General features: G+C 45.4%; 1 protein-coding gene across 1 annotated transcript in view; it reads right to left on the bottom strand.

Moving 5' to 3' along the window:
• LOC8038317 (integrin alpha-PS2) overlaps window positions 1–13626 on the bottom strand; it is a 127657-nt gene that overhangs the window by 24351 nt on the left and 89680 nt on the right. Inside the window, exons 4-9 of the mRNA XM_040223430.3 lie at window positions 4993–5113; window positions 4557–4618; window positions 4028–4076; window positions 2932–3018; window positions 2136–2224; window positions 756–862 (exon numbers count right to left, since the gene is read on the bottom strand). Of these exons, the coding sequence (XP_040079364.1) occupies window positions 756–862; window positions 2136–2224; window positions 2932–3018; window positions 4028–4076; window positions 4557–4618; window positions 4993–5113 (515 nt within the window). The remainder of the gene's footprint in view (window positions 1–755; window positions 863–2135; window positions 2225–2931; window positions 3019–4027; window positions 4077–4556; window positions 4619–4992; window positions 5114–13626) is intronic.

The raw sequence follows: 13626 nt of genomic DNA, 5'->3' as shown, positions 1-13626 counted from the left end.
CCTCCTTTCCCTCCTTCGCTACATTTGCAGCTTGGAGGACGCTAAGAAGATTAACTGGCTTGCAGGACACCAAAGATGTACGTCGGTCATTAGTCTAGTCATCGCGATAAAGACGAAGCGACTAAAGCTTTTTTTTTTAGAGCGCAGCTCTTAGGGGCCCGTTCCCGGCTTGAGCGGCGTCGCCGTCGCCGTCGCCGTCGCCGTCGCCGTAACCAAGGTCATCCCAAGGTCACGTGACCCCTCCAGGTCACGTGACCCCTCCCAAGGTCATCTCAAGGTCACGTGACCCCACGTCTCCCAAGGTCACGTGACCCCTCCCAAGGTCATCTCAAGGTCACGTGACCCCAAGACCCCACGTGACCCTTTGAAGGTCACGTGACCCCCGTCACGTGACCCCTCTGAGGTCACGTGACCCCCGAGGTCACGTGGTCTCCTCCCCAAGGTCACGTGACCCCTCCCAAGGTCATCTCAAGGTCACGTGACCCCAAGGTGACCCCCACGTGACCCCCAGGTCACGTGACCCCTCTGAGGTCACGTGACCCCTCTGAGGTCACGTGACCCCCCGAGGTCACGTGACCGCCCCCCCCGGAGCATATTAAACAATGAGGGGAGGAGGAGGGGTCTACCCTCCCCTCAGTACCCTTCACTCCTCCTCCTCAAGAGCTGCGCTCCAATTCGGCGTTACAGGGATTTGTAAACGGCTTTCACTTTTTTTTTCATGAGTGACCAATCAAGTGTAGTGCGAGCATAGTCACCCATCTCCGTTGATGTCGGCAGAAGCTACAGAGTAGCCAAAATACGAGCCCATCTGTTCTCCGGTCAGATTCCCTAAGTGTTTCAGCCTTCCGTCGTAGAGAACTACCTGCAAATAAACCAGAAAAAAACAAATTTATTTGCAAACAAAGGAAAGCATCTAACGCGACAATTACTGATCACCAACTGCCAATTTTAACAGGTTTGTACTCTTTTTTTATTGTAATGTTCTTTTTACCATTGAGTGTTTTTTTGGTAGACTAAAAATTAAATTAGAAAAAAAAGAGCAGTCGTTCATCTTTTGGCATTGTAAAACTCCCTTTGTGGTATGAAAACTGTGAAAACACTTTTTCATGTTTATATTAAAGGTTTGCAACACATGGCTTAATACTTCCCAAAAGCTGAGTTTAGTGTTGAAAGCGCGCGTGAGTGCGAAGACGGAAGTAGGACCATCCTTGACCGGCCGGTTCTCGGTGGGTGGTTGGTTTAGAAAGATCCCTGATTTTGGTCATGCCTCCGTAGAAACTTCAGTCATGTATAGGTATATGTCTCGTCGAGGTTCTTTAAAAGGGCTTCGTAGGGTGACGCGAATCATTACCATTGTCTTATATTAACATCAGTCATACTTTCCTCAATATGGAATCATATGGGGGACAAAACTGTGGTTCATCATAAATCCATGCTTTTCCGCGAGTGTCTCTTTTATTTTCGGAGAAAATACTATATGTGCGATTTAAGGTGTTTTTAAAACAGCATTACGTCATACTATGTGTTTAACAAACATATACGTAGTCTAGAGACGGGCTCACACACTTGCGTTTCGTTGCCACCGAGTGCGTGGCGCAGCCTTATGCAGTCTTGTGCTCCCATAGCACAAGAGAACACACTTACTGGCATGCTTGCGCCATCTATGATGTAGTTCTGGGACAGCATTTAACTACAGTGAACGTGTTGTATCATTGGCAAGGTCAAATGTAAGTACTATATATGAGAAATTGTCTTTTATAACATTGATAAAGGTTTTTTTAAGTCCGGGGTGAAAGAATGATTCGAAACAATTTGGGAAACATACTCAACTCGCAAGAGGTTAAAGACAATTGGATAGATAGTGTCGATGTGTTTTCTCGTCGCAAGCGATCGCAAGAGGTTGTGACGCACTCGACTGCAACCAAACGAAAGTGTTTGAAAAGTTTGGTTCATGTTCCGAAAATAAGCTCTGAGTTTCAACGTCCGTCTATTTAAAAAAAAGGAGGCGTGTTTATACACTTATAGTCAAGCGCAGACTTAGAGACGAAGGGCAGATAGGCTAATTTGATGGACGACCGCTAAGCCATGGCGCTTGCGTAAGAAATTCTGTCGAGGGTTGCGGGCAGGTCACTCGCCTTGCCTGCGAGCTCGTGGCCACGGGGCATTCCAACCGCCACGTCGGGGTCATTGTCCCCAGAGAATTCGCCCACGGCTGTTGAGTAACCTGTAGAAAAAAAAAAACGATCGAACGAGTAGTTGCAATTTCACGTGAACCGTGACTAAAACAAGTCCGGAAGGCAGTAGGAGAAGTGACAACGTGTACTCGCACCCGCGCCTTCGACAGAAGTGCGCACAACTTGCGAGATGCGGTAAGACATAAATCCCCACGACAATGCTGTCAAACGTGCTTTAGAGCCTTCAGCGTGAGCGTGCACTCTACTGAAGCACGCCATACGCTCACACGCTTGCCATACGCTTATACAGTTATTCTTAATAAACGGTTGGACATTAAAGCTAAAATATTTGTTACATTATAGATTTACCCTTCTCAACGGCATTGACGAAACGCGCAGCCAAAAGCATCGTTGTGGTATTGGTCAAAAGCTTACGATCACGTCTTTACTAAAGTTACATCTCTTTTAATCGATGGAATTTAGTGTAATAACAGACTGTAATTTGTGACGGTGTTAATTTAAGAACGGCACAATTCCAAACTTTCACCATGTTTTTGCGCACATCACTGGACATCTAATTCACAACTGATCATCTTGGCCATGACTTCGCGGATAGGCCCCATAAAGGGGCGCCACTGAAACGCCTTGTCGCCAATAGTGACTTTGCTAGCGAAAAAAAGAGAAGTGAATGATGACCTTTTTAACGTTTGTCCACGATCTCTCGAAGTGTGTGGATACGAAAGCAAAAATGACTCACCGAGGAAGCTGTCGTCGTGTTCGGACGGGGACTCTGAGGTGTTGTAATGGTTCTCCCTCACCGCCAGGTCCTGGGAAAACACTTGACCTGCCTCCACGGGCGGACAAAGGCGCTGCCTCAGATCTTAGAACATCAGACTCAGCACTCAATAAAAGGATGAAAACGGCAGAGGTCTCTTTTAGACGCCAGGCCTCCAGCACGTGCTCGTCGCCTTCTGTCGTGCTTCCGCAGTGCGTGCATGCTCGAGGCCCACGAGACGTCGAAGCATTCTCGAAGGTAAGAAGCCCGCGCTGGAGGCGGGACAAGTTAAACTCCTCCTTGCCATTTCCATCCTGTCAGAACCTATTTCACATACTAAGCGCTAAAAGAAGTTTGAGTTCCCATAGTATCAAGACACGTGACATTTCGAAGAATCCGAACCTAAAACCCGCTTCAAGGCTCAAGGGAACTTCGATACCATCATCATTCCACCTTTGTTCTGAGCCTTTCAAAAACAAAACTTGTAAGAACTGTATTTGTGTGCTCGCAGGTGAGATGGTGGAAATCCAGCGTTTTCATCTAAAAGCTACGATAAACGTAAAGTGACGTCTTTTTAGTTTGTCCTCGGTGCTGCACGAAGTGTATGCACGGAAGAAAAAAAAACTAGCGTTTTATTCTAATAAATGCATTTACCACTGTCCGTATCGCGCGCGTCGAGATCGATCAGGCCCATCTGCGAAGGAACTCAAAGAACTACAATATGCGACAAACAAAACCGTTTTTGAAACAAATTGCAATCCGTGCTGTCAATGTTTTTTTTTAAACAACTAACATCCTTGTTTTAGTGTTCCAGGGCCTCTCTTATATCTATAGCATTCTGTTTTTTTTTATGAAGGCTCACTCTGAACGTGGTTTCCCCCATTGCAATTTTAAGGGGTTTTCAAAATTCATCCAAGATGTGGCCTACAATTACGTGAAAGAGAAGCAATACTTCATATTGTCCTGTCAAACGCCCTTTGAGGCACCCCTATATATTCCAGATACTATGCTTCGTACTGTTATTTAAGCCTTGAGATTACGTTATATAATACCATTTTTATAACGCTAGGAAACGTACCTTGCCAGTACCAGCTGCCTACAGCACCCATGTAAAGACGGCGTCCGTCCTGCATTGGGGAGAAAATGAGTCAAATAAACGATTCAGTGTGAATGTATTTAATAATGTCATCTTGACTCTCTCGCTTTCGTTCATTTTTTGATACATTTAAAAATCTCCATGCCCATCACTAATTTGTGGTAAAATACTGGATTATGTCGAGAGAGGGTGTATCTTATTTCTGTTGTCCACAGAGGGAAAGAGCACAAAATCACAAAAATATTTCGAAAAACTAGCAGATTTTGAAAATTCAGGGCCAACAGCGCACCATGGTTTCCTTGGTGATTGAGAAACAAAGACCAGTTGAAGAGATGTCAAATAAGGGCAGCTTTAGTTGTGTGCCTGAAGCTTCCCTTATATGCTAATCTGTTGTGTTTCAAACTGATAAGAGGAAAAGGGAAACGTATAGGGGTATTCGGCAAAGCTCTTTGGCTCGTTGCAAGTCAGATTATTGAGAATGCGCGTCTACTCGCCGCATACTTTGCCTCACCTGCGTAATCGCTGCAGAGAAGCCCGCTTGACAGGAGCCCTGCCTGTGGACTCCCCAGGCAGCTAGAACGAATGAAACATATACGCCATGTCACGTGACACAGTGGTGTCCCAATCACGTGACCTCATGATGTCACGTAAAATTCTAGGGGAATTCTATAGTATTTCTATAAGATTTCTATAGAAATTTTGTAACACGCGGTTTTATCCAGCCGGCCACGATGGCTGAGATAAACCTGCGAGCTTTGTACCGCCTAGCGGCCCGAATGATGAATATCTGGTTGGGCGCGCTTGTCCGTGCCCGTTCGTGTTCGTCTCTGTTTGCTTTTACACATGTTTCTTCAGTCCCACGAAGCGGACGCCAAGTCACAGATCATCGGTTACCAACAAACATGTGATCCTCGACGCATGGGAAAGAGGGAGGTCTGACTACTCACACGTCCTGCACGGCGAGTATTCCTGGAAGCCCGCGAAGTAGCTCTGCGATACGAAGCACGTGCCCACTGGTTCACGCCGCCGCAGATTCACCGAGAAGTAGACGTATCGGGGAGCACAGGCCTGTGAAGGAAAAAAATAAAAACTCATCTTGATTGAAAACTGAACAAGGGAGCAATAAAACATGTCTTTTAAAAGCTAGTGTGTTTCAGACTCATTTGTCTTTATATAAAAATTTACAAAAAGGGAGAAAGGGCGAGATTGTAGTTTTATTTCGATCTATCGATCAAACTGCCATATTAAGAATTGTGTGTTATCAGGTCTACAGCGAACGCTGACTCAACCCTAAGCCTTCGAGGCACGCGACACCGTGTCGGTTTCGCCACATTCTCTTTTTCTTTAATGCTTTAGCATTAGTGCCATGGTACCTGCACCAACCTTGGACGTTGACCGGCCATAAGCGCACGGTGTCGTCGACCCTGCAGGCACAACATGTATTTACAACAACGAAATGGCTCTGTCGTTTTCTCCGCATCGCGCGCACGTCCCTCGTGCACACACTAATGGCGACACCGGCGATGTAAAGCAGCCGCACGATGCGACTAGGTTGCGTCACAAGAAATTCTGATGGTAAAGACGCGTTCACACCGGCGATGCAATCTAGTCGCGCGACAATTTTCATCGCAAAAGCGACCATCGCGGCCAAAAAGTGAAGCGATTTGAGCAGTCGCATGCTGACGCGACGTTTTGCGATGCGATCTAGTCGCGGAGCGGCTGAGCCAATCAACGGCGTTCGGAGCGAAAGTTTTCGAGAAACGACTCGCCAACGAAGGCGTTGGACTCACTCATCGCGCACGCCAATGTGACCATCTAATTTTTTTTTTTTTTTTTTTTTTTTTTTTTGTGATGCGATTTTGTTGCATTGTGCGAATGCTTACATCGCCGGTGTGAATGAGCGAGTCGCTTCTGGAAAACTCTCGCTCCGAACTCCGCTGATTGGCTCAGCCGCTCCGCGACTAGATCGCATCGCAAAAAATCGGGTCAGCTCGCGACTGCTCGAATCGCGTCCCTTTTTTTCCGGGATGGCGACCATCTCGGAAAAGAAGCGACGCGATTCGAGCAGTCGCGAGCGACTTTTGTCGCAAAAGCGACTTTTGCGATGAAAGTTTTTGCGCGACTAAATCGCATCGCCGGTGTGAACGCGCCTTAAGTTACCTGATCTGCTTGCACCAGGGAGAAGAGGGTTTTCGAGAATGTTCACCCCGCGGAAAAGTTCGGAGAGGCTGCATTAAGCATGCTGTGTGATATCCGCTGCCCGAAATTTCTTCGAGAATCAGCTTGGCGGCCGCGGCGATTTCGGCCACTTTTTTTATGTTGGTGTTTTGAAACTTTTTGTAGCTGTCGAAGCCTTCTCGAAGCGTCTCCAAATCCTCCTTCCTATGGTTTTTTTTTTTTTTACAGTTGCATTGTTTGTTTGGCGGAGCTCGCAGCGCAGGTGTCTGGCAGCCGGCCAACTCTCATGAACCATGTACGCTTCACTCACTTATTCTTCGAAGCTAAACCATAGTAATCTTGCGTAAGAATGCAATTATGCGTTAGCAACCACCTGCTCCAGTAGCTGCCAGCTTGAAAAAGGCGAAGTGTCGTGAGTTCTATGCCGCTTACTACGCTCCGCAGCCCATAAGGTTGCAGCCTCGACGAGCGCTGATGGACGACTTACAATATAATGCGCGGAAACATTGTAAGCAGTGCCCTCCGTTTCTTAAACTCTCTCTGACTATAATTTTAGGCCGTGGTTCTTAAATTGTCTGTTTCACTAAGGAAGGCGCACGTAGGAGAGAGATTGGACACAAGCGCAGAGTCAGCATTTGGGTGGAATTCGCATTCGCACCGACTGAACGGGAGTTCCAGGCGAACGAAGAAGTAACACAAAACTGCTTGAGAAAGTCATCTCCTTCGTGAAAAACAGCCAAAACAGTCGTCAACTCGAAGACAAAAAATTATACGAGCTTGATCATGCTGACTAAGGCTGTTAAGCGCAGAAGGTGTGAAAGTGTGATGGGCCTTCCAGGATAGAAGAGAAGAGCGTCTGAACGGCCCCGCCTACCGAAGATTCGCTCTCGTTTCAGGCACACGCCGTGAGATGGCGCAGCGTATGAGGAGAGACCGCGAAGTGCGAGACCGCACCTTCAAGAGTTGCGCAAATGAGTTTGCTTTTGCGTGCTTCGACCACCGACCCTGGATAGCTCAGTCTTTGCCGCGTGCATGGTGGAGTCGAAAACGCAGGCGGCTGCAACGCGGACGAACGTGGTTCGAACCCCTGGATAGCTCAGTCAACATAGTTGACTAAGTTGGAAAGCTCAGTCAGCTTGGCTCACAATCTCAAGGTGGTGAATTCAAATCCTGAGGTCTTTCTTATAGGTTGCCTTTGGACGTAATGCTTTTCGGGTGTAGGTTCTTCTTTACAGCTATACGTTACAGACGTCCATGAAAATTGACTAATAAACATACCCTGCGTTAAATTGAATAGACAAGAAAATGCAAGAGTTACTTGACAAATACGAAACGTATATATTTAATGAATACACATCTAAGCTTAATACTCGGTAATAAAATACATTTAGAAACCTAAGGGGAGGTATGTTTACGCATCTGATTTCCTGAGGTTGTGCTCGTGCGCGGTACCATCCCGACATATTCATAACGAAAGACATAAAGCTTCTTTTTTTATTACAGGGAATGAAGAGAATGAAGTTTTCTAACTGGATTGTTGCAAACCTCCTTTGCATGTTGCAGCAAGCTCGTAATAATAGAAGTTTGTTATTTGAATGTTACCCAATTTTCGTAATAACGGTGTTGTGTGGAAGTTACACATCTGATTGCACATGGTGACGAGTTACTATTTTCTGAAATACATCGATAACTTGAATATTTTAAACAATGGTGTTTCCTCTTATATATCTATATATATCTTATATATATAAAAATATATCTTCGTATATATTTTTATATTATATATTTTATTATATTTTAATATATTAAAATAAGCATAAATCAAACAGTTATAGATAAGACAGAGTACCAACTCGGGCAATGTTTTTTTGTTTGTTTTTGCTTTTGCCTGTAAATTGTGCCTAAGCCTATTGATAGCTTTCTAGCAATCACTTGTACGGATTCTTCCCACCGCACGTACTCGGTAAAATTAGGCCAAGTACGACGTTTTGTACTATTTCTATGTCACAGGAACCCAGGCGGGAGAAAGCTTGATCATGGCACTCTGACGAAATTCATACAGCGAGCAAGTGCTCCAAAATGCTTCTTTTGGCGGACCTGCTGTACACAAGGAGGAGAACGCCAATCTAAAGGCCACAGGAGATGGCGCATAGAACGCGCGAGGACGAGGCGACTATAAGTGAGCAGCGTCATTTGTTGAGGTCGCGAGGAAACAAAAGTACGTGGGAGCGTTTAGAGGGTAAACAAACGCACGAGGCACGCAAGGAGCAGACGAACTTGCACGGCGTACTGCGGGGGCTCACTGCGCGTGCACAAAGGTAAGACACGCGTGAAAGTAAGCGTCTACGCGTGCGCCGCGCCGACAGCAACTCAGCCACAGCGCGCTTATCGGCCGTCCAGATTAGAGGACGGTGATTGCTTTTGTGTATCGAGGAATTGTTGGAAAAGTTTCCATAATTACGCATGTACGCCGACGCAGCGTATACAGGGAAGGTTTCATTGCGTGTAAAGAAAAGACAGAAAAAAAAATAACATCCGTGGTTTATATATTTTCGCCTACAAAAATTGGTGGAAGATAATTTTTTGTGGGCGAAAATATTTAAACCACGGATGTTATTTTTTTTTTCTTTCTGTCTTTTCTTAGTGGCCTTTTGGGTGTGGGCATTGAAAGACCTCCACGGCTTTCTCGCACAAACGTCACCAAAGGCAGATCTGACTCTAGATTAGGTTGAAGTGCAACTACCGGAAGAGAGAGAGAGAAAGAGGAACGGATGGTGCCTCGCTATCATTCTTACAGAGGAAACACGGGATTTCCGGACTTTGGCTGCTATTTTAGGGTGATATATGACGCCGTGCATAGTCACTCGAACGTGATGGCAAATTCCCGCAAAGCAGGAAAAGGTGATAACGCAAACCACGAAGGAGGAGTGCGGATATTCTTACTCCTTGAGTTTCGAACCATGCCTCGTTGTTGTCTTAGTTAAAACGTTTGACCTATTTCGTTTCATTTATTCTGGAGTAGTTCAGACAATTCAAAGGCTCAAATATGGTTGCTTGCTTTTTCAAGCCGGGCATTACCAGAAATATTAAATTAACTAAATAACATTTAAGAGATATAACAGGAAATAAATAGAAGAGACATGTACACAAAACGGCTCTAAGAAAGGTCATGAAGAAAATTATTGTTTATAACCTTTATATATTGTGTATACAATCAAAAATATACTAAGCTCACAAGCCTAACTATCGCTAATTACACTCGTCAAGGTTACACCAGATAATCAAGAGTATATCTGGATAAATCCCATCACGTTAACGTTTTGGAACAAAAATACTTGGTTTAAAGCAAGAGATGTATATAGTGTATATATTAAAGGGGACTTGCCTTGATACTGCATTGGAATCTTCCTTCAGACAAGCTTACTGGCACTAGTGTGACCAAAGTATACTCGTCCGTTAAGCATTAATCTCTTGCGTGTAAACTTGTTTTATAACTTTATACGTTCCTTTAATTTTAGCAGGCAAACTGAATTGGTCTGTAGGCACCATGACATCAGGTCATGCGGCAACAAACTTCCCGATAAATTTTGCGGGAAAACTGAATTCGTGCATAGGTCACGTGACATCGATTTCTCTGCAAAATTTAGTGAGAAATACATGGACGGACGGACAAAACTGGGGGGGGGGGGGGGGGGGGGGGTGTAGCATTAATAAGCATTCCAAGCTTCAAAAAAGAAAATTACGAGCTCCAAATATTTATAAAAGTGACTGATTTAATTTTGTTGAGCGCAGCCCAGTAAGACGCAAAGGTCACTCAAGGTCGACCGGGGCTTTTGTTTATAAGGAATCGCTAAACAAGTAGAACTTGCGAATGGTGTTAAAGTAATTCGCAAATTTTCGGGCTTCAAAATGATGTACATCACCCTTGCGTAGAACTTCCAGCTTTTGTGGCGGCGAGAAATTTGTCTGCAGCTATAGAGCACTGGTGCATAATAAATTTTTTGAGTTTCAATGTTAAACCAGCTGAAATTATATGAATTGAGAGCCCAGAATGGGGAACAATCGATGTTACGGACAGAAGTGTGCGAATTGTGTAAGCAATGTGGCAAAGAACGACAGCCGGCGACAATTCAACCGCGCGAACACATCCGACTGCAACGCAGCATAGATTTTGTTTACATTTTTACAGCAAGAAAAAAAAAGAAAGAAGGGTGGGGGGTAAATTTGGTAAATAAGTTTAAACATATAGAGATGCGTTCAAATCACGCAAACACTACAAAGGTGTCCAATTCTTTCTTTCTTTCTTTCTTACTTTCTTTGTTTATTTCTTTCTTCCTTTCTTTCCTTCTTTCTTTCTTTCTTTCTTTCTTTCTTTCTTTCTTTATTCTTTCTTTCCGGATTGACCGGGAGGTGGGCAGAGACTAAAGGCGTGATGCCTGACGAGGTCTCTGCCCCCTTACAGCTCTAGCACAGCATTGTAATACAGTAAAAAAGACAACCTGATGTAAGCACGGGTATATAGAAGCAAGTAAAACAAGCAACCGCACAACAGTTTTGTCCGAAAGAGGTTAAAAGTTTGAGCGAAATACATAAATACCAAATATCAAATATGAATATGATTTATGAAATTGCATAGGTTTCCTAACGCAGCGTCACTGCCCACAAAGATTTCTTTTATTTTTTTTAATTGTGGTAGATTATATCTAAATTCAATTATTCCTTCTGTACTATTTAAAATTTTGGACACTTGAAAATGTTTCGTTTGTCTTCCGTAATTGGTGCGTATTTCAGGAGGTCGTCTATGGGTGTGTCGAAGTGTGTGATGTTTACTGTCATCTGGCGAAATCATGAAAAGTTTTTCGTTGCTTATTTTTTGTAATACCTTAAGGGCGACTCACCCGGTACCGTCATGTCCGCTCTTTTTCATAGATGGCGCTGGAGTTTGGCCGGACGAAGTAAAAACACGCAAGAAAACACGGGTGGGGACAAAGTGACAGACAAGCAGTCTAACCAATCCTCGCCGCTTGGGCTGTGACGTCTTGAAATAGGGTGGTGTGGACATGGTGGGAAAGAGGGGTGGGGAGGGGGGCGCTCCCGCGATCATCTTCCGGCGACCTTGAGAGTTTGTCCAAACTTGGCACGGAGGATCGGGGAAACTAGTCGGGGGCCTTTTTGAGGGAACAAAGCGGCTATCCCCCTCTTTAGCGTGAGCCTTGTCCCTTTTCCCCTTTCCCCTTTACGGGAAAGGGAAAAAGAAGGCCCTGGAAGTGGAAGGTGCTAGTTGGTGGTGGGACACTGGTGTGGCTAGTGATGCCAACTTTATAAATTTATCTCTTGACCTAATTGCTCTTTTTTGTTCTGTTTTTATGCTCTGACTTTGTCATTTAAAAACTGGTCTGCAGATATAAAAAGCCGCGACTTCGCCCGCACTTCGTATATCACCCCGCGCGGAATCAGCGCAGAGGTGCAGAGGAGTCGAAGAGAGACATTTCATCTGCTACGGGAGTATCGACGGCACCGTCTGCTACATAATTAAAAATGCCATTTCGCGTCCCGAAATAAAACTCCGGTGCAGTGCGGTGGCTGCTGCGCTTCGCGGGGGTTCGTCGCACTACCGGCAGAGGACGGCCGGAGCTGGAACAGGGAAGTTGGTAACGTTTTCTCCGCAAACGCATAACAGCAACAAAAACCGCGTATCTCCGGTCGCACTGGAGTACGCCTTTCTAGGCGGTCCACCGACACCTCATGGTTTTAAATTACTTTTGCCTCTGACCGCCGCCTCCATACACGATTTTGACTTGTTTTCCATCGGAAAGCGTTTCCCTCCATCGGCGGATCAACTTTTCGTCGATTTCCCAAAGTCTGTTAGCTCCGATGTTCGTTAAACAATTTCGCTGTACGACGATGTTTGAGACTCCCGACAAAGAGTACACATTCATTACGATCTTGCTCCTGACGCCCAAACGTGTCTTTCTTATCTTGCGTTGTCGGTGGTAATTAGAAAAGCAGAAAACCAAGAGATGTCAGCAACTTGGCAATGAAAGCGTCGAACTTGAAGTGTACATGAAGCCCAAGGTTCGGCCATTGAGTACACGGGAAAAAAACACGGAAAAATCAAGGAGGTTAGAAGTACTAGGAGGGGGCACGTTGCAATATTGGTGAAGCCTAGTCATTAAAAGTTTAAACGATTTTGTGCCCAGCGTGACCTCGGATCTCTCTGGCGATTGGTGCGCGCGACATGTCACGTGCGAGATGGATGGTTTATTTTAGGATTCCTTGCGCCTGCTCCGTCCGGTAGGTTTTATCAGATCGAAGGCTACACGAAGGCTAGCTACGGTCACGTGATGTAGTGACAGTAAGGAGGAAAATGAGAAAGGAGCCGAGGCGTCAGGGGAGCATGGCTTGTGGAGGCTACGCGGCTGACGTCATGCCCTCTCCTACCCTTCTATTCTCCATGCGTCCAGTACAAGGAGGTTAGAAGTACTAGGAGGGGGCACGTTGCAATATTGGTGAAGCCTAGTCATAAAAAGTTTAAACGATTTTGTGCCCAGCGTGACCGCAGATCTGTCTGGCGATTGGTGCGCGTGACATGTCACGTGCGAGATGGATGGTTGATTGTAGAAGGACTCCTTGCAGGCTTGCGCGCGCTCCGTCCGGTAGGTTTTATCAGATCGAAGGCTAGGTTGTGGTGTATTCTAGTACACCATAGCCAGACGAAGGCTAGCTACGGTCACGTGGTGTGGTGAGAGTAAGGAGGAAAATGCGAAAGAGGCGAGGCGTCAGGGCAGCATGGCTTGCGGAGGCTACGCGGCTGACGTCATGCCCTCTCCTACCCTTCTATTCTCCATGGTCCAGTAGTAGGATCAGTGTTGCCAGCAGGTAAGCGTATTTCGTCGAATAATATCTACTACTATATTAGGAAGAACGAGGGACGTCATCTATTTCATTAATTTTTTTATAATTAGTTCTTAGCAGGACACAACTGCAAAATTGTGCAGTGTTTGCACACAAAGTATTTCTAAACTTGTAATTTTGCGAACTACTTCGTGATGCGTACGAACGCTGTTTTCCCAGTGGTCAACCGTCCCCCAGCCTTTGGCTGCGCTCGGAGCTCAGCTGAAACGAAGTACAGCCAGCCCGCGGAGACGCGGTCTCTGTTCATCCAGAAAAGGAAACGTATGTGTGTGAAAGGAAGGCGTGCATAACTACCTATCTGGGGAATCTTCAAAATTTACCAAGAAACATGCCGGGACATGACCCTTAGCGTCTCGTGTCCAGTTTCCTATATGAAATAACATTAGAAAATAACTGAGGCAAGCAACAAAGAACGCAATAATTATATTTCTTGCAATTCAAGTTTTTCTTTATGCAACCCGCATGTACAAAACAAGTCCCACAAAAGT

The sequence above is a fragment of the Ixodes scapularis genome, unplaced genomic scaffold (genome assembly GCF_016920785.2).
Source record: "Ixodes scapularis isolate PalLabHiFi unplaced genomic scaffold, ASM1692078v2 PGA_scaffold5__190_contigs__length_132052651, whole genome shotgun sequence".
NCBI classification, from domain to species: domain Eukaryota; kingdom Metazoa; phylum Arthropoda; class Arachnida; order Ixodida; family Ixodidae; genus Ixodes; species Ixodes scapularis.
Note: the sequence above shows the minus strand (reverse complement) of the source record. Positions and strands in the feature narration are given on the sequence as shown.